The sequence below is a fragment of the Betta splendens genome, chromosome 4 (genome assembly GCF_900634795.4).
Source record: "Betta splendens chromosome 4, fBetSpl5.4, whole genome shotgun sequence".
Classification (NCBI taxonomy): Eukaryota; Metazoa; Chordata; class Actinopteri; order Anabantiformes; family Osphronemidae; genus Betta; species Betta splendens.
This window is the reverse complement of record NC_040884.2, coordinates 885,491-913,477: the sequence shown is the minus strand read 5'-3', so window position 1 is coordinate 913,477 and position 27,987 is coordinate 885,491. Positions and strand designations below refer to the sequence as shown.

Genomic DNA, 27,987 nt, shown 5'->3' with positions numbered 1-27,987 from the left:
CACAGCGTTGTTGGCTCAGAAGGTGGTGGAGGAATGTCGGCTGATTCACCCATCAAAACTTCAAGAGGTGGAGCAGCTGCTCTTTTATCTGCAAAACCGCAAACAGTCAAATGGTATTGAAGTGAGATTAAAAGGGTTTATTAGTCGTTTCTCATAGTAGTAGTGGGCCATCAGAGACGTATTACCTTTTACAGACAACCAAGGCAAGAAATGCATCGCATCTCGAGACTTCAAACCTTACCAGGGACTGGAGGTAGGAAGTGAGAGAGGAGCACAGTGTATGTGATGACAGTGTGTAGCTAAACATCGTGCAGCACAGAAGCGGCCACGGTCTCCCATGTTGGTCTTCCCTTCAGCTGGAAGAGGAGGCAAGCATTACCAACATAGAGGAGTATGTGGAGCTACTGTATGAGGACATCCAGGAGAAGATCAGAGGAGCCACGCTCATCCTCCAGCTGGCTCGTAACCCAGACAACCTGGAGGAGCTCATTCAGAACCGTATGTTGTTCAGCTTTACTGATTCCACACACATGGTGACTTCATTCACTTTACAAAGAAGACAGAAATGCATTCTATGCTTCTATTACATAAAATTGCAGGACATCTGAGTTAGATTAAACAATGAATCAGCTTGTTTTAAGCAGCAGTAGGTGCTGAGCTGTAGAAACACTCCGTTGTTCTTTGGGCTGTAGTTACATGTGAATAGTTCTTTTCCGTGACAACCCACTGTTTCTCCAGCAACAGCACAAAGCCATCATCCCCTGCAGGCTTCACAGGATGGCACCGTTTCATTTGTATCTGTCAGGAAGCATGGTCAGCTCACGCTGTCTGTCACAGCGCATCGAGCGGTCCAGCGTTGATAAGAGCCGAGTGTTCGTGTGAACTCACAGGCCTGGGGTCAGCGTGGAAAGAGGAGACAAACCCTGGGGTGTTGGTCTTCATGTTGAGAAGTACCCGGAGCCTCCTACCTCATCCATTTTCCCCAGATTTCTCTAAATCAACCTCCAGCTGCACTCCTGTCAGCTTCGTTGGGTTATGAGGACTTTCAAACTCTTGCTCAAGTGTGATTTAAGCCACATCATCATCATCATCATCATGTATCTTTGTGGATGTTGTTTGTTCTGTGGTGACAGAAACGGTCCTTGGAGCCCTGGCAAGAGTTCTAAGGGAGGAATGGAAGCAGAGCGTGGACCTGGCAACAACCATTGTTTATGTTTTCTTCTGCTTCTCTAGGTAAAGTGCCCCAGCAGACTTTAGCTTCTTTGTCCCAATCTGTCATGAGTTTTAAATGTTATTAATAAATGTCTACCTGTGTGATTGTCAGTGGAAAGTCTATTTAACACTATTCCTATTTCCCCAAATGAGACCAAACTCTATTGCCATGTTTATGGAACAACAGATCACAAGAAATATATAGATCCATGGACATGGTCCTTGAACCCTGACTCACAGTAGGAGGATGGGAAGCAGGGCTGTGTGCAGTGTGTGTTTCTCTGTGTTTGTATGAGGCTCTGTTTGGGCTTTTACACTGAAACAGCAGAGTCTAAAACACAGAGGAGCCATTTTACTATCAGGGTCCAAGCAGACAGCACAAACATATGTCCCTGTGATTTGTTCTGTATTTGATACAGATCATTTTGAGTCTTCTGTCATATACTTGTTTGGACCCTTGGTCTCCTTTCTCTCAGTAGTACTAGAATTGTACGTAAACGTCTGTCAGAGCTGATTTAGACCCTAAGAGGACATTTATGTCTGAAAGCTGTTCATCCTTCTTGGCTCATCTCCATGTTATGTTATTTGGTCTGTGAACTGGTTCAGGTTGGACTGATTATAGTTTGGACCTGCACACGCGGTTTGACTGAGTGTGTTTTGACTCTGACTTTGTGAACTACTTCAGGGGTGGTGGACAGGACTGTATTACAGACGACTCCCAGCTGGAATCCCAAATGTGATTTCAGTTTTAAAAATCCACTTTTGAATAATTGGACGTCTTTTTCTGTCTCCCTCAAACTTTTCATCCCCAGTTTCTCCCAGTTCCATGTTTTGGTCACACATTTCAAGATTGGGGCCCTGTGTATGAATATCATTGAGCATGAGCTTAAGAGGTATGACCTCTGGCAAGACGAGCTGCAGAAGAAGAAGAAGGCCTATATCCTTTCACAAGAGCCGATTAACTGTAGCGTTTCTAATTGTCTGAAGGGTGTGGACTATGCTTATAGCTGTTCACTTACATGTCTGTGTATCCAATGTGACACTGTCTGTTCCTTGACTGATTTCAAATGAAGGCTCCTCTGAGAACCAGAATCTGAAGAAAGAACACGAGAGGTCTTTCAGAAAATACCAGAGCCTTCTGATTAAGCAGGAGCAGCTTCTCAGAGGTGAACTATAAACTAAGCAAACATCGTGAGACTTAATGCTGCCATGTGAGGGGGAATCTCTGCGGCTCCAGTCACTGCTTCTGACGCCAAGGTTTTTCCTGCTAGTTTCTCTGTGCCTGCTGCTGAACCTGGCTGAGGACACTCGCACAGAGCTGAAAATGAGGAACAAAGACATCGTCCACATGCTGGTGAAGATTCTCGACAGGGAGGACAAAGAGCTGCTCCTCGTAGTTGTCTCCTTCCTCAAGAAGCTCTCAATCTTTCTGGAGAACAAGAACGACATGGTGAGACAGTGAAGCTGCCATCACACATGCAGCAGCACATCCCATTTCTCATCAGACCACTGCTCCTCAGCCCTCTCAGTAAACGTGTGTCTGCTTGGTGTTTTGGGTAAAGGCATTTACTGTTGTGTTAAATCTACACATTCTTTATCTGTTCTGTAAAACCCCAATAACTGTTGCTCTGTGCAAATGGCAACAGAAAGCATGCTTATCAAATTTCAATTTAAAAAATGCTTAGAGGGGCCACTTGGCCACGTGTCCCACTGCGCTCGTAGAGCAGCCTCACCGCTCTGACTTTCCCTAATCCAGCAGCACCTGGATCCAATCTCTCCCAGTCTGTGGGTCTTTATCAAAGCCAGACCCTGTTAGGAACTGGTTTTATCTCTTTGTTTCCCCTTCAGTGTATCTTTGATTGAGATTAAAGAACACTTCAGCATGTGTCCAGCAAGAAAACAGCTGTTTCAACACTTTGACTGTGTTCATATTAGGCAGGGTAGAGGACTCATTAAAATGAATAAAGATACAATATGTCACTGGGTTTTATTTACCTCAGTAAACATGTTGTAACTTCCCCCTAATCAAATAAGACTTTTGTGCCGCTGCTGTCACTAATGGAATGGCAATGTCAGTGGTAATTGACACAAGCTGCACTTGATTATGCTGCTTGAGGTCTGGTTTGTGATGGTGTGACTGGAGGTGGTTTTGCAAACAGTAGCAGTGAGTGCATTTTAAGTGGGAGCAGGTTGCGTCACCGTGATGCCTGGCTGCTGGGAGACCACAGGAGACGGAAGCAGACATGTTAACACGGACTGAGTGGCACTGCACTGTCACTCCGACTGTCACACGCAGAACATGTGCAACAGTTTAAATGCTTCTACACACCAGGGCATGGGGCAGGTTGGCCTGTGAGCACCAGCTCAACACCTCCACCTGCCTGTGAGTCCTGTGAACACTAAGCCTGAATAAACGGCAACATTTTCTTATGATGCACGTTTACTGGAGTTTAGCATTCAGTGTTTAACTTACATTTTTAATTGTACGATAGAAATAACAAAGCATTTGCTCTAAATGGTTTGTTTAGCTGTTCATCAGCTTGGCTCACATTAATAACAGCTCCCAGATGGAACTTTAAAAACGTTTTTATTACAGATTCATGAATGAAAACTTTCCAGTCCGTGGTGTCCACAGGCTGAAGCGTTTGCTGTTGGGAAGTTGGCCCAGCTGGTTCCATGTGAGCACCATGAGCTCCTGAGCACCACCTTACGCCTCCTGCTCAATCTGTCCTTCGATACGTCACTGCGCAGCCAGATGGTCCAGGCTGGTCTAATTCCCCAGCTCTCATCTCTGCTAGGTAAGCATCCGCTAACAGCTTGTCTGTGTGTTTATTGTACTGTTTGTATTAGCTACTGTGTTAGAGGTGACATAATTTCAGTTTTTTACTGACAGTCACATCCCAAGAAACAATGATCTGCCATAAACCCACAGTGCAGACCCTAAACCTGCAGAGCTGCTAAATCAGTACCTTTGAAAAGGTTCTGTGATGGGAACGTCTCATCCACAGGGATGTGTCACGTTTGAAGCCTCTCAGGGGAGGCTCGGGTAACGGTGCATAATTAATATAATATATTTGTTAGAATAACATGCCAGAGCCTCTGCACAAATGTTGTTTTTGTAGGAGCGGGCCGTAGAGGTGGAGGTCTTCAGAGATTTAGGCTGGACTGTTTTTTGGGAAGTGAGTGGTGGGGGCTGCTCATTCAGGAAGCGAAGTGCACACAAAATATAAGTTAACACTGAAATATGGCGCTTGCTCACAGTTGTGACACTGTTGAGTTTGCCTGTATTTTTGTATTTTCCTTGGTGTGTAACTCTCTCTGTATGAGGGCTGAGGTGTCATTAATCATCCACTCTCACTGCCAGCTGTCCTCTTTTGAACTGACACACTCTGCATGAGGACTCTGGTCTTATCTCTGAAGAGAGAGGACAGCGAGGAGCGGTCTGTCAGCTTCCACTTTCTCTGTGCAGTCCTGAGGTCATGACCTCTGAAGATAAGAGGAAAGTAGAGAGGTAGCCTTCTCTTGGCACCATCAGCTCCCATTTGTTTCTTTCCACCAGCACCTGAACTAGGTCCTTCTAAATAAATAAGAAATCAAACCTGAAAATCTTCCTTTCAGCTTTTACCATCAGGGGTCGCCACAGCCAATCATCTTTTTCCATCTAAGCTTTAGATCTAAATATAACACATTCATTTTTTGGCCATTGCATCCACATCTTGCAGTTAATCCAGTTATTGATCAAGCAAACGTGCCAGCTTCAGTTCTGGATCTTTTTTGTATTATGTCACATTTTAAGATTAGAAGTATTTTCATGCTTTTGTGCAAAGAAGCAGCAGGGAGGAGGCGTGATTAGGTCCTTAAAACCTTTTGTACGACACACTCAGTCAAAGCCCGATTAACATACAGTAGATGGGACCGTCAGGTTGTCTGTCACCAACATCAGGGTGTGGATGGAGGTCTGCTGGCCTCCTGCAGTATCTGACTGGAGTGACCATAAAGACCAACTAATTCCCTGATTGTGTAAAATATGAAACAGGATAATGGTTTGTTTTAAATAGTTTAGGATACTTTGAATTTTTCAAATGTGAGGATTTTAAACTTTGTGCCTGATTCTGTTAATTCTGGACTTAATGTGTTTGTGTTTGGTAGATATAAGCTTGCGGGTTGAATAAATCCTGAATCAGTCTTTCCAGCCACTCACCACATTTTGTGTTCTAGATGTTGCAAAAACAAATTATTTAATTAGTATTAAGACAAATTAGGAGAGTTTAGTGGGGTGGTAACTAATTTACAGTGTTTGCCCTGTTACGTGGTGCATGACGTCTAGGGTACCAGCTTGCTTATGTATCCAGAAAATGCAATAAGAGTGTAACAGCGCGGTCCACAAACCAAGCCTAGACAGCTCCTCATGTGCGCGGGTGTAATTTTATGGTTAAGGCAGTTTAAGATCAGGCTGGGGTGTAATTGGAGTTTCGCTCTCCCACTAACTGCCCCTAAATAGTCCAGTTAATCCTTAACAGTTCCCCTCACCTTTTTTTCCTTTGCTGCCCCAAACCTAGCAGTGTTTTGAACATTTAATGGGATCTCTCCCTTCGCCCATAAAGGATCCTCCTTGTTCCTAGCAGCGGCATGAGGGAGCCTCACTTTCTGCCTCCCATTGTTTGTGTGCGTGTGCTTGGATGTTTTTCATGTGCATTTTAAGACACTGGTTGAGGTACAGCATCGCTAATGAGAAGCACATGTTCAAGCCAATTGCTGGATATGTGACCAGAGCAGCGTAGCTTTAACTTATTAAAGGCAATAAAATTGATGCTTCCTCCTGTTTTCCCAATTAAAGCGAGAAGCCTTCTCTCTTCGGCTCTCTCTCCCTCGTGTGATTCCAGGGGTTCACTGAGAACATCTGGATCTAATTATCAGCCATAGGGTTCCCCTTATGACCAGTGAGAGAAAATGGCCAGGACCAGTTTTAACTGGGCCATGTTGGAGCTTTGACTGGTTGGCATTACATCAGAGGTTCTGGTTCAGTGAAGAACGGCTCTCTTAACACTTCACTTAATGAAAAGTCCCCAGGTCACACTGTAGCCTCAGCTCTATTATTTCCCCCTGCCTTGCTCCTCCTCCAGGCCGACTTCCCACAGTGGTGAGCAGGGGTCAATCTCGTAAAGGTTTTGGGCTCGCTGACAGTCTAGCACTCAACCCGTTTTGTCTCTGTCTCGTGTGTTGGTGCTGAGGCCTGATAAATTCTCAGTGGTTTAGTGACAGGTAGCGTGCTTGATTTACTGGACAAATCTTAATACGCAAAACTTTTGAGTCTTTTTGCCTTTTTTATATCTTTACATGAAGAGGATTTATATCTTACACAAAGAATCCACTGATCAATGTTTTAATGGTTAATAAAAAGTAAATTACTGTAGTAAGTATTAAAAACAAGAACCATTTAAAATGAACATGACTCAGTTATTCCATAAACAATGTTGTGGTTACTCTGGAAAATCCACAGTTGACACCGCACTGTTAACATTTTACACTGCTGCTTTTTAATCTGCTTTTTAGTAAAGGAGGTCTGACGCCTGTTTGGAATAACTGGCTCACTTCTCGAAAAACGGCATTAATAATTTTTCTTTTTTAAGTGTGTACTAAACCCTAATGTTCCATCTGTGTGAATTCTGACCTTGTCCTGCCTGTGGGTAGACCAGTATACTGTATCGTTTCTTCAGGGCCTAGTGCTTCCATGCAGCCACTGCTGTAGCTTTAATCAGGCAGCTTCAGCTGTGGAGGAATAATAATCCTTCAGTCCAGTCAGTGGTACTTTTTACTGTATGTGAGGTTATGTGGCAACATAGAAACGTGGCTACACTTTTAACAGTGCTTGGACATTGTCCATGGAAGCAGGAACCCTTAAACTGGTGAGCAAGCAGGATTTCTAATTGTATTTAATATGATGAGAAGCTGTCATTCAACTGACCTCCACACTAATCACAGTCAAAAGACCATTGACTAATTAATATCTAAACAAACCCAGGTCTGCTAGATGTGGTGGTTGGCGTCCCACAGAGCGTTGCGGCACAATCATTCATTCATCCTCCTCTGTTTACGTTGCAGCTGACGAGGGCCAGAGACAGCTCAGCATGTGCATTCTGTACCACATCAGCATGGACGACAGATTCAAGTCCATGTTTGCCGACACAGACTGCATACCGCAGGTAAGACTGGCTAATGTATGCCTCCAGCAGACCAAGACAGGTTGGCATCAGCAGGAACGGCACCTGGGACTGAATGGCTGGAAAAAACATGAGGAGGAGAATGTTCTTCGCTACCAGAACCAAAGCCCCCCAGACCACCGCTGCTTAAGCTTCACTCTCACTGTCATGACAAGGGCTGGTCTTTCTCCACACCGCCGTGGAAGGCTGCTCTTGGTGTCTTCCACATAGTAGCGTGGATACGGAGCATTCGGCTCAGAGCCTCGGGGTGGTTTCTTCCAGCCTTGAATCCTAACATTTAGGTGCGTTTTCTTGAGCTCCTTCTTGATTGAGTTGACCCGGTCACTTGCTCCTCTCAACATTAGCGATTAGCTAAGTGTGTGTTGTTTGTTTCCCCAGATTGGGTGTAAATGCTAGCCACATGTGCTCAGAGGAGCAGGCTGTTTGTTCAGATCTGCACCTCAGGGTCTCCTGCAGTAGAAAGGACGCTGGCTAGCAGCATGACAAGGATGTGAACTTTGACCCTGCCTGAGGCCGGCTCACTCTTTCTCTTGCTCACTGCTGGTGATTAAACGTGGAAACGCCTGCCATGTGTTTCAGTGTCAACAAGTGAAACAAAGCTTAGACAGCGTGTAGACTTATTAAGTCCAGGTCACAGGCTGAGTGGCTGTACAATTAAACTTCTTGTGCTTCTTCAGTGTAATAGTAACAAATATGGTGGGTTGTTCTAAAGCAAGGTGATGATGCAGCAGAGAGAGAATAGTTTTAAGCAGCTGCTCACCAGATGTTTGTTTTTGACTAGAGGTTCCACTGCTTTTCTGGTGTGTACTAGTTTGTGGATGGATGGCTCACTTGGATTTGAGCATTTGCATAATTTCTTGTATGGTTTATTTTTATCAACCCACTCTGTCCAACAAAAACACATCTTTTGTGTGTACATGTGCGCCATCTGTCCTTTGTATAAATACACATCCTTAGCATTTTTCCTCACCTAATCACCTATTTTCACTCTTAAGACCTCTCTCTTTTATCACTTTCCCAGGCCAGTGACTGACTTGCCCCCTTTTCCCTTCGCAGCTTTTATGGGGTCACCATTTGGTGTTGGATGTGAAGTTTCCAGAGCAGGGATGTCATGAGTGAGGGAGGAGAGCTCCCAGAGGTGGAGGTGCCTGTGTTGTTCGGACTGTAGCGTGGCACTGTGGCCCTAGCAGGGCCTCCGGTGGATGTCTGTGGTAAATAAGCTGGGGCAGGTGCCAGAGAGTCTAGACGGAGCTGATTTGGGGTCCAGGGCCTCTGGTATGTGATACCTAACCCAGGCCTGGGCCGGCCTTTCTCTCACTCTGTCTGATTCCTGACTGCTCGCAGGGAAGCGACACAGCACCACCCCCATGCTGAAAGCTTTTCCTGTTTAATGTTAAATCAGCGCAGGGGAGATGGATAGAGGGAGGGAGGGAGGGAGGGAGTAAAAGAGGGCGGTTAGGGAAAGAAGCTTGACTTTCCTTTACCTGCCACTCACACTTGAGATTATTTTCTGAGTTCTTGCCTCTTCAATCTCCCGATCTCCAGATTTGTTTTAAAGTGATGAGAGAAGGTTTTAAAACTCCACAGTACAATAGTACATGCATGTTGCCCAGCATTGGCTGAGTCATCGTGTTCTCTGACTTTTATATTCACAGTGGGCAGCTGATGCCACAGTGTCATACTGACCGTCATTAAAGGAACGTTATTCTCTCCAGTCTGGATTTTGAAAAACATACAAAGCAACGTGTCAACGTAAACACATGGATGTGATGAACTGATGACTGCATGTGAGATGTGTATGACAGGCTGTGTGTGCATCAGTCTCTGTGATGAGTGTACTGATGTCTGGAACCTTTGACAGCTGATGAAGATGCTGTTTGATTGTGGAGAGGAGAAGATCGACGTGGAGCTCATCTCGCTGTGCATCAACCTGGCTGCTAACCAGAGCAACGCCCAGGTCATCTGTGAAGGTGCATGAGGATGGTGATCACATATTTACATATGCTCATGGTCAACTTCATAGTTTTAATCTTCTCTGTCTTCTTGGCTGTAGGTGCTGGTTTAAAGATGCTGATGAAACGTGCCATTAAACTGAAGGATGTTCTGGTGATGAAGATAATCAGGAACCTTTCTCAGCATAATGGACCCACAAAGAGTCTTTTCCTAGTTAGTATTACGACCAGTCCAGGTCTTTTATATGCTGTATCTTTATTTACATTTCTTTTTGGATCAAACACAAACCAAACTACGAATAGTTTTGGCTGCGGTTTGGTGACTCAGTTTTAATTTGAAAACCAGTTTACTTGGTATGTTGATGCGTTTTAAATGCATCGTGTTGTCAAATCTAAAGTACCTCTCTTCTGTAGTTTTCTTCCACAATCAAATCAAAATGCTGAACTCATCCTGTGCGAGCTCCAAACGTCCCTCTCTGCTGTCTGCTAGGACCATGTTGGGGACCTGGCAGCTCAGATCAGTGAGGGGGAGGCTGAGGAGTTTGTGATCGAGTGTCTGGGCACGTTGTCCAACCTGACCATCGCTGATCTGGACTGGGCGCTGCTGCTGACGGAGTATCACCTGGTGCCGTACCTGAAGGACAGACTCAAAGCAGGTGCTCATTGTGCCACATTGACACTTGGTGTACAGTAGTTCATCAGGAGGCCAGCGTTGCTGTCCTCACTCTGTCTGGGTTCATTCGAGTCCACCATGTTCTGATTGACTTTTACACTTGTTGTCGGGTGTTTCTGCACAGAGTCACTTTTTTAGAAGTAACTTCTAGCTAGTAGCTTCTTGGATTTCGGCCCTTCAGATGAAGTCAGATCAGGACCTGTAATCTGTATAAGTCATTTAAATGAGGGTGTCTCAGTGTCTAGCAGGTCTTAGCTATTTTTTAAATATCGATTTATCCACAACATCCTTCAGTGTTTTTGATGTTTGATTCTCACTGATTTTCAAACAGTGCTGAAAATATATTGAATGTTTTTTTAATCGTTGCTAGTAACAGCAAGCTCCTTTATTTACAGCTGAAGTGCAGGTGACCTAATGGGATCTGTCATTTTTTGCTACTAATATCATTAGTTTGGAGCCTTCTTGTTTCCTAACATCACAGTAAAAACAGTCAGATATAAAGTAATACAGTCCCATAATGCAACATGTTCCTTGGCATAGCTCTGTTTATACTGAGGAGCCAGACGTGTTCTATGAAGATTATTTTCCACTCAACTCGTGCCGTTCCTTGATGTCAGGTTCAGCTGAGGATGACCTCATTTTGGAGGTGGTGATCATGATCGGCACCGTGTCCATGGATGACCCGTGTGCAGCCTTGCTGGCCAAGTCTGGCATCATTCCCGCTCTCATCCAGTTACTTAATGGTGAGAACCATTTCCCATACTTCAGTATTTTATAGTGTAGAATGAAGCAACGCCAGACGTGGAAGACGCTCTGTCAAAGGAAGATATTAGGAAATGTGTTTGTGTGTTGTGATTGTCTGATCAGTCATTTGCTTCCTGAGCCTGAAGAATTGAGTAATGCTTCTTTAAAAATAATTCAGATAATATGCCACATTACAAACCATGGTCACTTATTTTAAAATATGTCAGTTGCCAGAGTAACGAGTAGAGTCGATTCTTTAAATACCTCATCTGAACAATTAATAATAATATTCATAAATAATGTTTTCTGTCTCAGCCAAGCAGGAGGACGATGAATTTGTGTGTCAGATTGTCTACGTCTTCTACCAGATGGTTTTCCACAAAGCGACAAGAGACGTTATCATCAAAGACACGCGTATCCTTTTACTCTGTTCTATAGAATTTGAAGCTTTTCACTGCTGTGACATGAGATACAGTCTGAGAAATGGGAGACATTCAGAAGTAATGACACCAGTGATTTTCAGCACAGACATGTGAAATTGACTGCGTCCCTGGATCGCTCATCTTCATGTCAACTTTGGAACCCCTTGAATCGTGATCGTTTTTAAAACTATGTGTGCGTGCGTGCCTATAGTTAGTTATTTTAGCCAGAGGTCAGCCTTCTGTTGTGATCAAGTGTTTTCTTGCCTTGACTCCTGATCAGAGGCTCCTGCGTACCTCATTGACCTGATGCACGATAACAATGCGGAGATACGCAGAGTTTGTGACAACACGCTGGACATCATCGCTGTGAGTATCCACTGACTCTTCACACAACTGCCACATGTACGTAGGAGTAAAGGTGCTGCAGAGAAGCTCTTAGTGTGTTAAAGGTCTGTAGTCTGAAATAATACAGAAACACTAACACTAATCAAATGTTTGTCTTTTTATGTTGACAGAAGCATGATAGAGTTTATCAGCTGCCTCTCATGTTCTATTCCTGTTCTTCTGTGTTACACAACTTCAATGTCATACTGTAGTTTAGATGTAATTAAACTTAAAAGTTTAAGATTTTTAAAGTATAGTAGATCTGTCTATTCAAACATGCAACAGGATCCTGTGATGCAGTCAAACACATTCAACTTCTTTTCATCTGCTCTAGTCACATTTGACGTCAGCGATTAACTAACCAATAAACTGCTAAGTCACTCTGTGAGTGACAGGTGTGGTCAGCTCCCAGTCGGTGTGTGATCACTACCAGGCCTCAGATCAGTGTAATTAGCTGTAGATTATAACCAGACAGAGTAGCAGGGCAAAGGAAGTGTTTCATTGAAATTATCAGTGAGACCTATTAAGCTGTGAACCACATGAAAGGCAGCCGGTGGGTTCTGGAATGTGTCAGCAGCTAGACAGCAGCACGGGAGAGAAAACAGAGCCATGGACACAAACACACAATCATTACTCCTTGGCTGAGCGTGATCCTTTGGCAGCACACGCCATAACTGTGGAGTCCTGAAATGTTCGTCTTTGATCATTGTGGCCCTGCTCATGTACAAACACACACGTGGCTTTACAAGAGCCTTTGTAGGTGCTCCAAGTGGGACCGAGGCCTAATTCACAGTGATAGTCTTGTTTCCAGAGGAATATGTTGAAAGGTGCCCACAACTAGTTTGCAGTTCCCCAGCTCCGCTGCGACAACCTCTTTGTCATGAGCTCAGCTGCTAATAGCTGATTAGTGATTTTAAACAAATGTCTCTGTCAAATATCTGGATAGGGGATTGTGTGGTACCGTTTTTTTTTAGTTGGTGACAGAATGTGTCACTGCTGCAGTGGTGGGTCAGGTGGTTCCTCTCAGCATCCATGGGCCCGTTTCAACCCGGGACCACTGGTGGCTGTCAGGGCCCACGGGCTCTGCTTTGCATCTAAGTGATTACTCTTGTGGGCGCCTGCCGTCTTAAAGGCCAGCTGCGTCGTTCCCTGTTGTGAAGAGAAACAAAAGCAACTCTGTGGTCGTCTTCCACTGAGGCATCCACTGCTAAATATAGATGTGTGTCATTATGTCATTTAAAGAGCATTGCATGATTGTAACGAAGTCCCAAACTCTTTGCATAACTTTAAACAGAAGCTGTTGGTTGTAGATAACTGACTGTCCACCAATGATGGAGCTGATCCCAGCATTACCTGATGCTGCTTTCCTTCCCCTTCACACCACTCCAGGAACACGATGACGACTGGGGGAAAAAGATCCAAACGGAGAAGTTTCGCTGGTTCAACGCTCAGTGGCTGGAGATGGTGGAGCATCGTCAGATGGACGATGTGGGGGAGCCCTTCCTGTATGACGAGGATGGGGAGTACATCATTGGGAGCACAGACATCCTGGAGAGGCCCCACCTGTTCTACAGCGCAGGTAGGAGTTGTCAAGACCAAAGCTGAAACTTGATCAGCTGTAGCAGCACGGCTTGGTGGATGTCACAGCTCAAACAAACCCAGAAATGTGTGTCTGGTGTTGTCTTCCCAGACGGGATCATCTCGGCAGATCCTGCCTTCAATCCTGAGTTCTACATGGACATTCAGAGCGGGGAGCTGGAACCGTGTGGATACATGCGGAGGTAGGAAGCTCTGGTCAAACTAGACAAACATGTCTGTAGCTTAGCGTTTAGTTTGACTTTCCTGCTTAAGGGGCCTGAGGTGAGAATCCTAAAAGACAACTGGTTCATGGTCACAACCCATGCAGAACAACACAACACAAGATGTCAACCCGTTCAGTCTGACGGAAACATGTTGAAGTGACAGCTTTCTACCAAGTACTAGAGTTGGAGTCATCACTATTGACTTCAGGCCTGATAGCTGGTGGTGACAGTGAGGATTGTCTACAAGCACCACATCCGGTGCTGTAGTAATAAAGTAAATCGAGTTTTCATCCTATCCACTGCATATTAAGTGAAGAAGGATGAATGTTTTTTTTTAAACATCGGTCTTTGGCAGAGTCTAAAGCAGTTACAATAACCAGACACCAGCCGAATTCAATTTTGGCCTTCTGATGCATTAAGCTTTTAACATTCATTAGCTTTAACTAAACAAGAAACTGCTTCTAATTAAATGCTGTAATTTAAATGAATAGAATGTGTTTAATTTCTTTTTAACGGTCAGTCATTACAGGTTAAGACTCAGTGGAGTTGAAGACGCCTTTAACATTCTGAGTGAAGTTAGCCCGTCTGTTTACAAGATGCATGGTTTCTACATTAAAATGAACTTATTCACTGAGCTTTGTGACTCCAGGACCAAATACAAACACACATCCTGCTCAGGCCAAAGGACCCCTGAGTGTGTGTGTGTGTGTGTGTGTGTGTGTGTGTGTGTGTGTGTGTGTGTGTGTGTGTGTGTGTGTGTGTGTGTGTGTGTGTGTGTGTGTGTGTGTGTGTGTGTGTGTGTGTGTGTGTGTGTGTGTGTGTGTGGTGGAGGCTGTCAGTGGGCAGGTTGTCTCCATCCAGAAACATCGGCTGTGTCAGACAGGAAACAGTAAACTGTGAGTGTTTACCCTCAGTCGGCTCGTCCACCAGCCATCACTGCCCTCCATTTATTGTTATTCTGAATCTCTGTGTTATTGAACCAGGCCAGACCTGAGTCAACAAGGCTCACCAGTCCCAGCTCCACAGACAGCTCCACCCTCAGCAGCAGTGCTCCAGTTCTGAGAACAAACTCGCTCAGCTGTCTCTCTCTGTCCATGTTCCTGTTCCTCTGTCTCTCGTTCCTCTTTGGCTCCAATATATCAACTACTTCAGTCCCAATACACTGCTGACATTCCGCTACGAAACATGAAACTGAAGCCTGGGAATTACCAATCAGTCCTGTTATCACTGAAACTGGCTGGAACGGATTCTTCTGCGTCCATTGTTATTCCCAGTACTGAGCAGCAGCTAATTCAATGAGCTGCTGAGATGATGAATAGTTGAGGCAAAGCAGAGTTTATTGTATGTAATTTGTCTTATTTATTATCCAACCTCTACTTGCGTGTGATAAAGGTTGTGCTGATGGATTTTTTCCTCCCCCTCACTGACATTAATATTTAGCTTGGCTGCTCTTATGATGCTGAGTGTGACTGACTGAGTCCATGACAGGGACTCAGACATCCCAAGAAGTGTCCCTTCACTCGTTTCTTTATTGCCTGTCTTTCTCTGCTTCCCTTCTCTGTCTGTCACTCTCCCTCACGCTCCGCTTTGTAACTGATACCGTTTAAATATACTGCCAACACCAGGGGAATTGGCGTCTGTGAGACTGTTTTAATTTGGCTGCTGTGCTCTGAGTGATCCAGGTTAACATAATAATCAAAGCCAGCTCGGCCTCTTATTTTAAACTATGTGTGAAACATGGTGTGAATGTGCTCTTTCAAAGCGGACTCAATATTGTGCAATCATATGTGTGTGAATGTGACAATGAGCTTTTATTCCAGCTGATCTACACACAGGGCTGCTTGGCCTTCAGGCCTTCACCAAATGTGGGCGATAGTAACAGATGTGTCAAAGAAAGTCTTTAATTATTTTGTCCTATACTGTGTTGGGATACACTAAACATAAATCTAATTACAGTGCTAATTACAGATCATAAATGACAAAAATATGTTTTTAAAGTCTCAGAAACACAAATGTACATACAGTAAGATGATATGTGGCATTAGATATCTTTAGATGTTTCTCTCAATTCCTTCAATTGTGCTTTGATTCATTTCCGAGTGTTGGTTCAGCTGAAGCTTATAACCCAACTGGCACAGGAGCATCAGGACAGCGCGGATGAGCTGAACACTAGGCGAGGCTGGGCTCCAGCTTCTGCCACGCTGAGTCATGCTCAGAGGGCGGCTGAGCTGCAGCAGCTTCATGAAGGGTGTGACCAGCTCTAGATGCTGCTAAGATGTCACTGCTCAGTGGACCATCAAAATAACCTAGAAGCTGCTGTTTTAACAGAAATGTCACAAATTGTTTTAAAGACGAAAAGTGCTGTAGGAAGGAAAACGCACGACGGCACACAAACACACCACCAACAGAATGGGTGGGAGCCCTGAGAGGCTGTCAGCATGAGGGGCACAAATGAAGCAGGAGACCAGAAAGCTACGCAGCGATGCAATCAGGTGGAGCTGTAACCTGAACACCGCCGGCAGGGCCAGATCAAAGTGGGCCTGCAGGAGGCCGACGCGGGGCGGAGGTCACGCCCAAGGAGGAAAAGGCTGCGTTCCTTTTCCTGTTCGCTGCCGAGGAATGTCCTCAGTGGGACGGGACGCGTCCCACACGCCACCTCTGTGGGAACACTGGGCCCCTTTGTCTCAGTGGCCCCCCATTAGTCAGCGTGCCACAACATGGGAATATGGGGGCATAATAAGAAGTTAAACGGACACCACTCACACAAACACTGCAGCTTCTGCTGCCGCTGGGATGAGCAATGATCTGTGAACCCACATTTTGGATCAGTCCAAAATGTAACTGTTTGACTGTTCCTCAGCACTCATCAGTCCTGCATAGGAGTCCAGGGAGGCAGATGGTGTGACTCAGAGCTGCAGTCCTCCTCCTTTAGCCGGGCCCTCAGCCCCCCCCCCCCCCCGACAGCCGTAGCGTGCGGAGAGCAGAAAGGCATGTTTCTGCCCAGAGAGGAGGTGGCAGGAGGTGGATGTGCTGCAAGCTGTGTAACTGATCACTGGAAGCCATTCGGCTAAAAACAACACGTCATTATAGGCGCTTGCAGGGGCAAAGCAAACAGCTCACATTCTAGAGGGCTGGGAAGGGGGCGGGGCAGCAGAACCAACCCTCCCCGTGTGTGGCTCTGCTGTCGTCCATCGAAGCCCAGTTTATCCATCAGCCGCTGGTCCGCCGAGCGGACGCACTCTCCCACTGTGGGTGCTGCTCCTCCATCACGTCCCCGGCAGGCCTCGGTTGCCAGGTCCTCCGTCACGCTGGCTGCGGCCTTTTGACTTTTGTTTATCCCGCAGCCGTTCGCAGTCGATAGCTGCAGCTCATTGTGGAGGTCCAACACCTGCGTCAGGCAGATGGATATTACACTCACTTTATGAGCCTAGTTTTCTGACAGGGTGATTGGTCTGGCCCTGGGCGCGGGGATTTCCCCATCAGGTGTCTGGTGTCAGAGCGCCACCTAGTGGTGTGTGCAGTCCTGAGCCTGACCAGTGAACACAGGTCGTTGGACTGGACACCATTTAACCACCAATGACTTGTAACTTGTCTCAGTGAATTAAGTGTTTCATACACAAACTCTGGATTTATCAAGTTCAGTCACTAGTTTTCATATTGTTAGTTTCAGAATGTTTAATAGGCAGCACTTTATTTATGACATCTCATTAATGAATAAAAATATATTTCATTGTCTCAAAAAGCTGTTTTCAAAGCCAGTGACAATAGAAGCGAGTGACTGACATTAGAGAGGATGGCAACGCTGCCAAAAACAGGAGCTCTAAAAGATGTTTAATAATGGTTTTTATTTCGACGTAATGAAATATTCCATCAGCAGTTTGCCTCAGCTGAGAGATGGATCTGAGGAAGCTGGAGTCACCGCTGATCATCAGTGTTGGTTTCTCTTTGCAGTGCAGACCAGATTCCAGCGGAGCGGCCCATCAGTGTCTACGGTCTCCACTCAGACCAACACCTGTTCTACAACTACACCACTGCCTCTCGGTGAACCTGCAGCAGTAGCGTCACTGACATCCTGTCTGTCAGCCGAGCGTTTCTTTGAAAATGTCTTGCTTTACCCACAGACAGACATTACAGTAGGTGGGTTATTGAGGCTACTGAGTTTAGTCACTGTTTACTTCTATTTTTGTTTTGTTGGTGCCTTTTGTTTGTGGTGTGTGTAAATTAAAATGGAAATCACCAGACACGTCTTCAAATAGAGACACTTGATTATTCTACAGTTAAGCGCTACAACAACCTAGAGCCGTGGAAAAGGAATGTGTCCTGTGGTAAGCACAGATTATATCTATTTCAAGGTGAGCAGACTTACATGTATTGGTTTTTGTCTTTCTAAGTCAAACACTTTAAAGGCACTGAATTAAGACGTCATTGATCTTTTTGATAAATGTCATTTAAGGTGAAACGTTGTCCTGTTTGTAAAGATGAATAAATATTAGAGTATCTGCTACTTTTTTGTCTGGCGCTTCGCTGTCCTGCCATTTGCTGCTCCACTATATGAAGCAAGCAGGACTTAAGCTGTAGTATCTAATCAGTCGCAGATGTCAGACTGTTTACAGGGTTTGATATTTCTCCGTGCTGTGCGTCTGCTCCTGCTTAAACATAAATAAATAATGAAAGCATCGTTCTTTATTTGGTTCACTGGCAAATACAACTAATTTGTTTCATGGAGAAACAGTTTGGATTCATGTTTTTTTATAGACTCCTTTATTAGAACATTTGCGCACTTTCCTTAAAGTGGTCACATGTTCTTCCATGTACTCACTGTATGAGATGGTTTCTGCAGGTAAAAGGCAAAGGAGTGGATGGAGAAAGGCTTCGCCGTCTCCATGGCAACCACATCCATGAGGCACCTGGCTTCCTGCAACTAAGACCTAAAGCACATGGAAGCAGCATAGAGGTTCTGGACGCATTAATGAGATTAGACTTCAGCTTGTTGTATTTTAGATTCCTTGAGTAGACTATAAAAAACGTTTCTGCTTTAGTGTAAATAACGTCACATTAAATAAAGTATTAGTAATAAAATAGTGATTTCCAGTTGCATGGCAAGTCAAGTTGAGCCATGTGTGAAGTAGCCAGGCCTACAGCAGGGGACCAGAGGGAAAGCATGACGTTTGTCTCTGTAGCAGCCAGTGGTTCTGCGTTTCCTCCTAAACAGGCACCACTGACGCTGACCCAATGTTATTTACATCACACTTAAGCAGGTGAAAGCAGAACTTCTGGATGTTTAATACTGTGGTATTGCTTTTTATTGAATTATCAGTTATTTTAACATCTTCCACCAAAATGTAAAAAGTTCCAACTATTTGTTCCATTTTTAATTGTAGGACTTAACTAGTTTGTGTCAGTCGGCATATTTTTTAGACAGAAGCTGCCGTTTCCTCCTGCTCCTGCATTGGTTCACCACATACTGACTTCGACACAACATGGGCGTCCATCTTCACATCCGGCTGTTAGGAAGAGGTCGTAGTGCTCCTTTAAAATCAACACAGCAAAATGGCAAACAAAGCTATTTACAATCTTCTATAGTAAAATACTTCTTTAATCTAGAGCTTCTAAAACACTTTGGTGCAAAAAGAGTGGCAGTGTTGAGACAAGCGTCCTATGACGGATGGCGTGGCCTGGTTTTGGACACCCAGCACATCTCATGTCATTTGTGGAAATGATAGTGATTGCATAAATAATTTACTAAGAATTCATGCATAGGTGTTCATGGAAGCTCACTGACGTTTCCCAGGACCTAATGTCCTAAAGCAGAAAGAAATGAATGCTTTGGTCCCTTGTCCACAGAGGGAGCAGCTCCACGACTGATGGCAGTGCTCACGCTGCTTTATTCCTCGTTTGGAATTTGGCTGGGGTAATGCTGCACCCGGTCCTCCACCTCAGTCACCTCCTCCACCAGGTTTCGGATCTCCTTGACAGAATCCAGGGGGCTGCCGGCGGCGCTGCTGTCCGAAGGCGGAGACTCCACCTTTACACTCACTGCAGCCTCTTCAGGGCCAGCGTCGCTGCTCCCAGCCTCCATCTGAGGCCGCCGCTCGTCTTTTACCTTCACAGGTGATGTACTGTCAGTCGTTTCCAGGGCGTCAGAGGAAGTCGGCGCCTCGTCACCGCTCTGCGTGGCTATGGCTTCCTCTAAGGACTCCAGGTCGGAGCCCGGTGACTCACTTCCTACTGACACATCCAGAGAATTAGGATCTGAGCATGTGAATGGCTCTGAATCCCCTAGTGGTTCTTCACCACTAGGGGGCGCCTCTAGCTTCCTGTCAGAGCTGTCCCTCTGTGGCTCTCCTTCACTGCTGCCTTCCTGTTGTGTAGTTAGTGTTTCAGGCGTGGGATCAGGACTTGGCAAAGGACCTTCTGTTTGTGCTGCTGCTTCATCTGCATCTGTCTTTCCACTTTCTGGAACCGTGGGAACTTCTGAAACCTCCATTTCATTTTGAGCATCTGTGCTCTGCATCTCAGGCTCAGCAGCTGTCTCAACTTCGTCTGCCGTGACAGAACTCGGCCTCTCTTGAACCAGAGTGTCTGGAGCTGCTGCTACATTAGCCGCAGGCACCTCAATCAAAGCTCCTGTTTCTGCTAAAGCTGATGGCTCTGCTGCAGCAGGTAGGTCTTCATCTCTCCCCACCCCTGGGCCGACTTCTTCAGGTGCCTCCTTCACCCGAGTGATCCTCTTGAGACAGTCTGCTACAAGGGGCGAGGGCGGCTGGGGCTCGAAGGGCGCCCTGAGAGAGGAGGCCGCAGCTGTGGCCGGGCTGTCTGGAGAGGAGAGGCTGGAGCGGCTGGACTGACTGGCCACGTCTCTGTCTCCAAACAGGTTGTGTTTCTTCAGGCTGGCTGCCTCCTTCACCACTGCAGGAGAACAAGAGGACAGAAAGGATCAGGCTCGTTCTTGGTTTTATTTGGCAGGATCTTGTCTTCTCATTGTACCTTTGGTGACCTCCTTGTCCAGAATTTGCAGGAGGACGCTCTCATAAACATTCTCAACATGGATGAAGTTGGAATAGTCAGCATAGATGAGCTGGTCAAGACCCTGAAGCTCCTGCACAGAGGCAAAAGACGGATGAGTTAGACCTGCTGTCTGTCCATCATCTCCTTCAACCAGGACGCAGGAGGACAAGCAGATGAAATGAGAACCACAGTGATGTGGTGATGGAGCCCTGCACGTGTGATCCAACACTCATAATCAGGACGTTGTGTGTGGACAAGATGCAAAGAGAAAATGCCTGCAGGAGCCTCCAGATAATGTGTTTCTATGAAGACACACGGATGACGCGGTTGTTCACTTCCCTGTACTAGGTGTGTGTGTGTGTGTGTGTGTGTGTGTGTGTGTGTGTGTGTGTGGTGGACTCACGTTTTTGCAGATGTCAGCGAGATTCTTCTTGATAAAAGGCAGAGTGACGGAAACAAGAGCCTCCTGGAAGATCCTCTTCCTCACGGTACTGCTGTCATAGTCATATTGCTGCAGGACACAGGCAGGAGGTCAAAGCGCTGCAACATACGCTGTCGTATGAGCCCACTGCAGATAAGATCACCAGCTAAGGATGAGCCCTCACACCTTCATTCGTTCGCTTTGGTCCCAATCAGTTAATGAGTTTGAAAACTCTCGGTTTGGTTCCGTTTCACACACTAAAAAATCCAAGCGATCCAAAACGCTTCACGTGAGACCACGTGAGAACGTTCTTTCTGCTGATTGGTCAGATTTGTCTCCGTCACAGAAGCAGAAAAGTAAATACTGCATGGGAAGAAGGTCACGTGCTGTGGACCACGTCACCCTGCTCATCTTTTATTACATTTCTCGCATTTACCACTTAACGCAAATCTTACAGTTTCAAACTTTCAGTTACCAAGCGCAGGTGTATTGATGGACTGGAGTCGCCATAGGTGCAAATCAACGCAATGCAGGAGGCGGCATGTTAATCAGCTGAAGATTTGACCGAATCGTGATCAGCGTTGGTCCCGTTTTGGTTCGGACCGCGTTCTCACCAGGAGGTCCGCACCAGAGTTCGCTATTTGATGTGGATCGAGACCTCCTCATTTTGGGGGTCTCCGTGTTCACACCAGACAAAACGAACCGGTTTCGTTCGTTTGGTTCGATTCAATCGAACCGAACGCTGTAGGTGTGAACGGCGCCTGACCTTGAGCACTCGGTGTTTGGCCTTTTCGATGGCAGAGGCGGCGCTGCCCGGCTTGTCCTCCACAGCCTTGTACAGAAGCTGCTCGAATGTAAACGCTGCGTTGTCCATCAGCTAAAAGAGAAACGCACAGAGGAGATGGGGTTCTAAAGAGCTTTACAGCACTGCTTTCTGCCTTTGGGTCGACAGGCTTGGGTCTGAGGGAGCAGCCGTACCTGCTGGAGGTCGATCTGAGCGCTGTGGATCGCGCCCGTAACAGCGGACGAGCCAAATCTCTCCTGCAGGTTCTGCAGTTTGTCCTGCAGGGATCCGATCTTCTGGTAGCAGCTGGACAGGTTCGGCCTCGCCATCTTAGAGAGCGTCTGGGAGACAAAGAGAGGTGGGAGGGCTCCTCTGTCAGAGGGACATTTCCTGTCCTGATGTGGGATTTGATAAAGCCCACAGTTCTACATCAACTTCAGATGAAGCCAGGACTGGAACCAACCTTTTTTACTTGATTGTCGTTTGCTTCCTCCAGGAAGTGCTTACAGACCTGGTCCATCATGCGCTCACTTAGCTGTCGTCCCTCCTGGAAACCACAGCTGATTGGCTCCATCAGCTCCTCCAGGACGGACCCCAGGTAAGGCTGGACCGACTCCGAGCACAGCTTCTGTGCCGGCTCAGAGACTTTTTCTGCAGAAGGAATCAGAACCTTGTTAACTCATCGCTGCTTCCTCCTGAAGAGGAAGGTTTTATACTCCAGAAGAACAGAAGAACTACCCTGGATTTTGTCCTCCAGCTGCCGTCTCAAGCTGAGGATTTGGTCCAGGTCTGAGTGCATGAGCACCTCCTGCTGCTGGGCCAGCGTTCGACATTCCTCCTTCAGCACAGACAGTCCGTCCAACAGGTGCTCCTGGACCAGGAAGTAGGCGGCTTCCACCGTCTGAGTATGAGCAGAGCAGAGACTAAAGCGCTCGGGTTTCACTTGTCTGTGCATTCATTTAGTTTAAGGTGCCTCATAAGCAAACGCTGCAGAAACAGATGAGCAGTGCTTTGTCAGTGGAATAATGAATGCAGCTTTGCTTTGGTCACACAGATTAAAGAGGCAGGAGGAACAGCAGCAGCTGAACGACTCACAGCAAACCACACTCTCTTCTTCTCAGACCTCTTGGCCTTCAGACGAGGCAGCAGGTCAGTCTGCAGAGACGGCAGCAGTTGCTCCATCACCAGGTTCGCCATCACCTAAACACACGCACAGTCAGACGCATAGTTGTGTCTGTTCAAACCTCGGCTGAGTTATTGTAACTTTATCTTAGATCTCGATCTGCAGTGAAAGCGGCCTCACATCACCCTTTTCCATCTGCCTCTGTAGTGAGATAACCAGTTTACTGAGTGAAGAGACAAACCGGTCGGTCCGGTCTGGTCTGACCTCAGACCCAGATGTTTCTGCAGTGTCTTATACACACAAAGAGCATCTCGTCCAAATATGCTTTGCACCATTGACAAAGCATTTCTGAATTCTTGCCACATTCCTGCATCTGGGTGGATGCTGCTCTTGTCTGGTGACAAATGTAAACAATGTGCACACATGGACACACACACTTCTAGTATCAAGGCTGAGAACTCCACTGATTTACGACTTGCAGCTGAGGGTGAAAACACACTGCTGCCAACATTTCATCCATTTCATGCATTTCTCAGCGTGTGTGTGTGTGTGTGTGTGTGTGCCAGCTTCCTACACCAAGTCAAACACACCTCAACGCAGAGGCAGCACAAAGGGCGGCGCAGCAACACGGAGTAGAAGGAACCTGCTTTAGTCAAAGACTCGGCTAATGAAAACAGCACAGAGCCATGAAGCAACCGAGACAGGGAGTCTTTCCGCCGCCTCGGAGCTTCAGCGTGAGGTCCGAAGTCGGGCTCTTACCCTCCCATCACTGCCTATCAGCATGTCCCAGGCCTCGTATTTGCCACGGTCCTGTCTGTAGAGCTGCACGGCTTTGAGGAACGCCTGCACTTCACACGTGTCCTTCTTCAGGAAGTCTGAGCCAGAGGGAGAGAGTGACACGAACGCTGCCATTCACTTTGGAACTGGTGTAAACTGGAAAAATCTGTTTAACATTGAAAGCTTCAGTAGAAACAGACGGGTTTTAGTGGCTGGCGACAGGAGAGCCCAAGGATCAGACGGTTGTGATCAGCTGGTTAATGACGTGGAGTGAGCAATTCTGATAAATGACCAGCACATTCTCAAGGAGCGACTCACTGACTGCACCTACAGTGTGACCACTGAAGCTGGGCACCGTGTGGCACAGTGCCGAGCCCGCGAGGGAGCCCACCTTGGTTCTGGTGTCGGATGCAGTCTGACAGCATGGAGAGGAAGGCTGCCTGCTTGTCCTCCTGTTTGAAGCAGAAGTAGGAGTCGCTCCTGTAGGGCAGACGCAGGTAGACGGGAAACTGGCCCGGCATTCCTGACAGCGGAGGCCCGAAGTCCTCCTTCCCCGGATCTGAGCCCAAGAAACATGGCACAAGACCACAACGCAGTTCACAAGCTGACAGCAAGCTGTAGTGATGCGTGAGCGTTCCTGCTGGAAGGACCTGGAGCCAAAGTGATTCAGCAGCACTGACCAGACACAGCGCAGACTCTGCAGAGGTCTGAGTTCACACACTGAGTCAGATGAGCACCCGTTCAAACCTGCCTCCGCCTCCAAACAGCTAATCCTCAACACAATCACAAGCATTCTGAGGAATAATCCTCCCCATTCGCTGAAAACCTGGAGATGAGCTGAGTCACTGCAGTCTGAGGCAGCTGCTTGTGAAAAACCTGCTGGACGCCCCAGAGTCCGGAGTTTCAGTAGCAAACAGATTCCTGTTTGTGTGCGACATTCATGGGCCTGACGTCTGCAGACGTGATGAGGACGAACCAGCCTCAACCATTAACCCTGAACCGCGCATGGCAAGAAGCTGGATGCCCAGGAAATCAAAGCTGTTCAACCTGAATTCTGACTATTTACTGTGGAACATCATTCATTTCCTCTCAGTATCAATAAACGAGCAAAGCTGGAGTCCAACACCAGAGAAATGAATCAGAAATGAACTGTGCTGCACCACCACCACCACCACCCAGTCCTACTCACTGGCGTCTCCGGGGAAGCACTGGTCCACCATGGCCATGTACGCCTCCTCGCTGGTCAGCACCGCGCCCCCCGTGGGCAGCAGCTTGGAGCGGGGAGGAACCCCTGTAACAAAGCTCTGAGGAAGAGCCGCCCTTTAGCAGGAGCGCTCGCTGGCGCCCGGCCGTGGCAGCAGCCTCATGCTCACCTGCAGGCTGTCGTGACAGTCCAGGCAGTAGTTGGCTCGCACCACCACGTACCTCTCCTTCCACTTCCTGCTGTCGTCAAAGTGGAACACGAGCCCTTCGTAGATCACCTCGGCCTCGGCGGGCGTGTCCTGCAGCACAAACACGGGGAGGGGTTGCGTCACTTCAGAACCGAGCCCACGCCGCGCTGCTCCAGGATCACTCCTACCCTCTGTTGGAGCAGCTGCGTGACCTTTGCCCTGTGCTGCTCCAGCTCATCCTGCACCCGACAGAACCGAGCCACGGAGAACTGCTTCCGGTAGTATGGGCTGAAGTTCTGCAGCTCAGCCTCGGCCCGGCCTGAACACAGAGGGAAGAACATGAGAGTGGGTCATCGGTTCTCATCCGGCTCATTCCTAAACAGAGATTTGCATCAAATATCCCAGTAACATGTCATTTCCCTGTGGAATGAACGAAGCATCGATGGAGGATTAGAAGCAGCCTGATGATGATGCTGTCCGGGGGGTGTGTGTGTGTGGGGTGGGGGGGCGTTCACGCCATCGGCTGAGAGCGAGGCCACGTCACTGGAACAGCTTTGTCACAAGCGGTCAGACGTTGGACCACGTTGCAGTTTTCCACACAGCCCAGCTCTGAAAACACGCAGCTCGTTGTTGCCCTTCGTTTCCAGGCTGCTTAACGCGGTCCAGATGGCGGCGCCGTGCGGGCCTCGGGCCGCTGGACCGTCTCTCAGTCATCGGACTCGTTTCCACACAGAGCAGAGCATCAGCCACATTCCTGTAGCTTTGGGTTCCTGCTGCGGTTTGTCGGCCTGCGACGCCGGAGGAACAGAACCCGCTCAGATTACGCGCTGTTCCTGTTAAACCGGGCCAGATTCCCGACGCGGAGGGATTTGGTTTCTTAGGAAAAACAGAACAAAGCTCAGCTCACAGACAAACTGGAGGGAAAATTTCTCATTGTAGCCTCGTTTTCTGACAACCACATCAGAGCCACTGAAGGAGGAAAAGCCCGTTACAGGGACCTCCCAGCGACCCGTCCTACACTCACACGGAACCACATCACACGCAGAGGCCGACTGATGCCTCAGTTCACTCCGTTCATGTCATCGTCTGCCTGAGCAGCGGCCTCTGGTTTCTATGGCAACCATAGATGGTTCCACTAAAAGCACTGTCGTAATGCAGCAGTCAGAGCGTGTCATTAAAGACCCGGCAGCTGTGAGCGGACCCGGTACCCGGGACGTGGCAGCTTGTGAGTCTCGTCTCCCGCAGACACGTGTGCTGCTTTGGGGGTGTGGATCACGGCTTCGATCGCGGCTTCACTGGCTCCTCCACCTTCAGCGCTGCCTGACCCGAACACCTCGGAACCGTCCGAAACCTGTTCAAAAGCAACGGTATCTCCAAGTCCACGAACACACGAAACTAAATGTTGCTCCAGACAGAAGTAACCAAGCACATGAAGCATCGTGGGCTCTGACTCGGTTCTGTTCTGGACCCGGTGCAGGGACATGAAGGCGCCTCTGTCCAACGGACCGTCACAGGTGAGTGGTGAAAAGTCCCCTGCATTTCAGAAATACCTCAGCAGCACAATCGCGTCAGTGACTGCAGTGAAGGCTGTTCATATATGGACATGGGCTCGGAGCGAGCCAATCAAACGGCACACAGCCGTTCTTTGTTCGTTACACAGGAAACACCCAGGACGCTGAGCCAAGTTGCTCCAAGCAGAAAATGTCCAACACAATAGGTGTGAAGATGCTGGTGACACGGCCCCAGGCTGGAGGAGGAGTGGAACCTCAACAGACACAACGGCTCCCAAAGAAAAAGTGGGTCAAGTAGGATTCATTCAGAACCGTCGGCGTCCTCAGGCTTTGAATCCACCACCGATCCCTGGTCGTCATGAAGGTGGACTCGCTGCGGCCGAGGACCGATGTTACACAACGTTTGGCTGAAATGGTCCTTTACGTCGCACCACCAGCTGGGCCCAGCTGACCTCAGAGCAGCCGCTTCCTGTTTGTGGCTCTGAATGTCTGAGGCGTGGCGTCACGTCCCACGGTTCCGCCGGGCCCAGACAGAACAGCTCAGCTGTGAGTCAGGCAGCGGGTCAGCGGCTGCATGAGGCCTCACCGACCCGAGGCGGGAGACGCTCAGAACCCAGACGAGCCGTCATTTGGACCCGTCAGCCACCAGAGGTCCAACCACAGCCACAGACGGGACAAGCAGATCCACCACCAGAACCTGGTTCTGCCCAGCTTCGGGTCGACACGCTGCCTGTGGTTGGATGTCGGATCGGGCGGCACCGGCTCGGCCCGGCCCGGACCGGCCCGCATGGCTCCTGGCTCTCCACCAGCGTTCAGATGCACGACCTGGGGTCAGACTCTTTGAGTCACAGCTTTCCTTTCAAACTGCCCGCAGCTCATTGAAAGCAGCGTCTCTGGATTCTTCCTCCACCTTCAAACTTTGAGGCAGAGAAATGAAAACGCTATTCGTGACAAACTCCACGTGACGATGACGATCATGTGATGGGACCCAGAGAAAGCGGTGACCTTTAACCTCGAAGCGCCTTTAATAAGAGGACGCGTGGGAGCTGGTCCTGGATCAGCACACACAAAGGTTCGGATCCTTTGGTTTTTGAGTCAATGTGCAAAGCAGCGTGTTCGCTCAGTAATGAACACGTGAGTCAGAATCGTCGGACCCGCCCGACGCCGATTTCTACGAACCGCTACCAGCGCCGCTGAAAAGTAGAACTTTACCGACAGAACCGGACATCTGGGCTCCGTCGCCGCTCCGCTCTGCAGTTTTACCTTTGATGTAGTCGGATTTGCTTTCATCCAGCAGAGACGCCGAGTTCCCCATGGTGCCGCTGGCGGGAGAAGACCCAAAGCTGCGGTTCCGTCCTCAGGTGTGAACGCTGTCAGGTCGATCTGCGACGGCGACAGCGAAGCGGCGGAGGAGGTGGGAGGAGGTGGGAGGACGACCACGCCCCCTCCCCTCCCGTCCCCTCCCCCCCCCCTGACCTCGTGACGCGCACCGCAGAGCCAGCTGGAGACGCCCGATGCTCGCAGGTGGATCGGAACCAACTTTCTCTTATTAATTCACTAAG

At 47.9% G+C, this 27,987-nt stretch overlaps 2 protein-coding genes across 5 annotated transcripts in view; one reads left to right on the top strand and one right to left on the bottom strand.

Moving 5' to 3' along the window:
- kifap3a (kinesin-associated protein 3a) overlaps positions 1-18,088 on the top strand; it is a 19,336-nt gene extending 1,248 nt beyond the window's left edge. Inside the window, exons 3-20 of one of the 3 annotated variants that reach the window (XM_055507786.1) lie at positions 1-113; positions 195-253; positions 357-498; positions 1,134-1,233; positions 2,025-2,151; positions 2,282-2,378; positions 2,484-2,662; positions 3,848-4,010; positions 7,315-7,415; positions 9,295-9,403; positions 9,487-9,599; positions 9,876-10,041; positions 10,676-10,801; positions 11,118-11,216; positions 11,505-11,590; positions 12,998-13,187; positions 13,299-13,389; positions 17,362-18,088. The exon at positions 1-113 is cut by the window's left edge and continues 33 nt beyond it. In XM_055507786.1, the coding sequence (XP_055363761.1) occupies positions 1-113; positions 195-253; positions 357-498; positions 1,134-1,233; positions 2,025-2,151; positions 2,282-2,378; positions 2,484-2,662; positions 3,848-4,010; positions 7,315-7,415; positions 9,295-9,403; positions 9,487-9,599; positions 9,876-10,041; positions 10,676-10,801; positions 11,118-11,216; positions 11,505-11,590; positions 12,998-13,187; positions 13,299-13,389; positions 17,362-17,455 (2,155 nt within the window). In that variant the 3' untranslated portion in view covers positions 17,456-18,088. The remainder of the gene's footprint in view (positions 114-194; positions 254-356; positions 499-1,133; positions 1,234-2,024; positions 2,152-2,281; positions 2,379-2,483; positions 2,663-3,847; positions 4,011-7,314; positions 7,416-9,294; positions 9,404-9,486; positions 9,600-9,875; positions 10,042-10,675; positions 10,802-11,117; positions 11,217-11,504; positions 11,591-12,997; positions 13,188-13,298; positions 13,390-17,361) is intronic. The other 2 variants (XM_029145819.3, XM_055507787.1) reach the window with 2 other exon arrangements.
- Positions 18,089-18,690: 602 nt separating this feature from the next.
- On the bottom strand, positions 18,691-27,847 carry niban1a (niban apoptosis regulator 1a). 2 transcript variants are annotated; one of them, XM_029145817.3, is made up of 14 exons: positions 27,689-27,847; positions 25,103-25,233; positions 24,897-25,025; positions 24,713-24,827; positions 23,915-24,082; positions 23,506-23,621; positions 22,719-22,823; positions 22,362-22,524; positions 22,087-22,274; positions 21,818-21,964; positions 21,606-21,716; positions 20,822-20,929; positions 20,398-20,509; positions 18,691-20,319 (listed from the first exon to the last, which is right to left on the bottom strand). In XM_029145817.3, the coding sequence occupies exons 1-14, from the start codon at positions 27,738-27,740 to the stop codon at positions 19,295-19,297; spliced, it is 2,670 nt and encodes an 889-aa protein (XP_029001650.1). In that variant the 5' UTR covers positions 27,741-27,847; the 3' UTR covers positions 18,691-19,294. The 2 variants fall into 2 exon arrangements, with proteins under 2 accessions (XP_029001650.1, XP_029001651.1); XM_029145818.3 differs by lacking the exons at positions 25,103-25,233; positions 27,689-27,847 and having other exon boundaries at positions 24,949-24,996.
- Positions 27,848-27,987: the final 140 nt, after the last annotated feature.

What these genes read in the sequence shown, in the direction of transcription:
- niban1a (XM_029145817.3), bottom strand. Translation starts at nt 27,740, where the DNA reads ATGGGGAACTCGGCGTCTCTGCTGGATGAAAGCAAATCCGACTACATC. An exon ending in CTCAGATCGACCTCCAGCAG is followed by an intron (nt 21,717 to 21,817) that starts GTACGGCTGCTC and finishes TTTCTCTTTTAG; the next exon opens with CTGATGGACAACGCAGCGTT. An exon ending in CCAAACACCGAGTGCTCAAG is followed by an intron (nt 20,930 to 21,605) that starts GTCAGGCGCCGT and finishes TGTGTCCTGCAG; the next exon opens with CAATATGACTATGACAGCAG.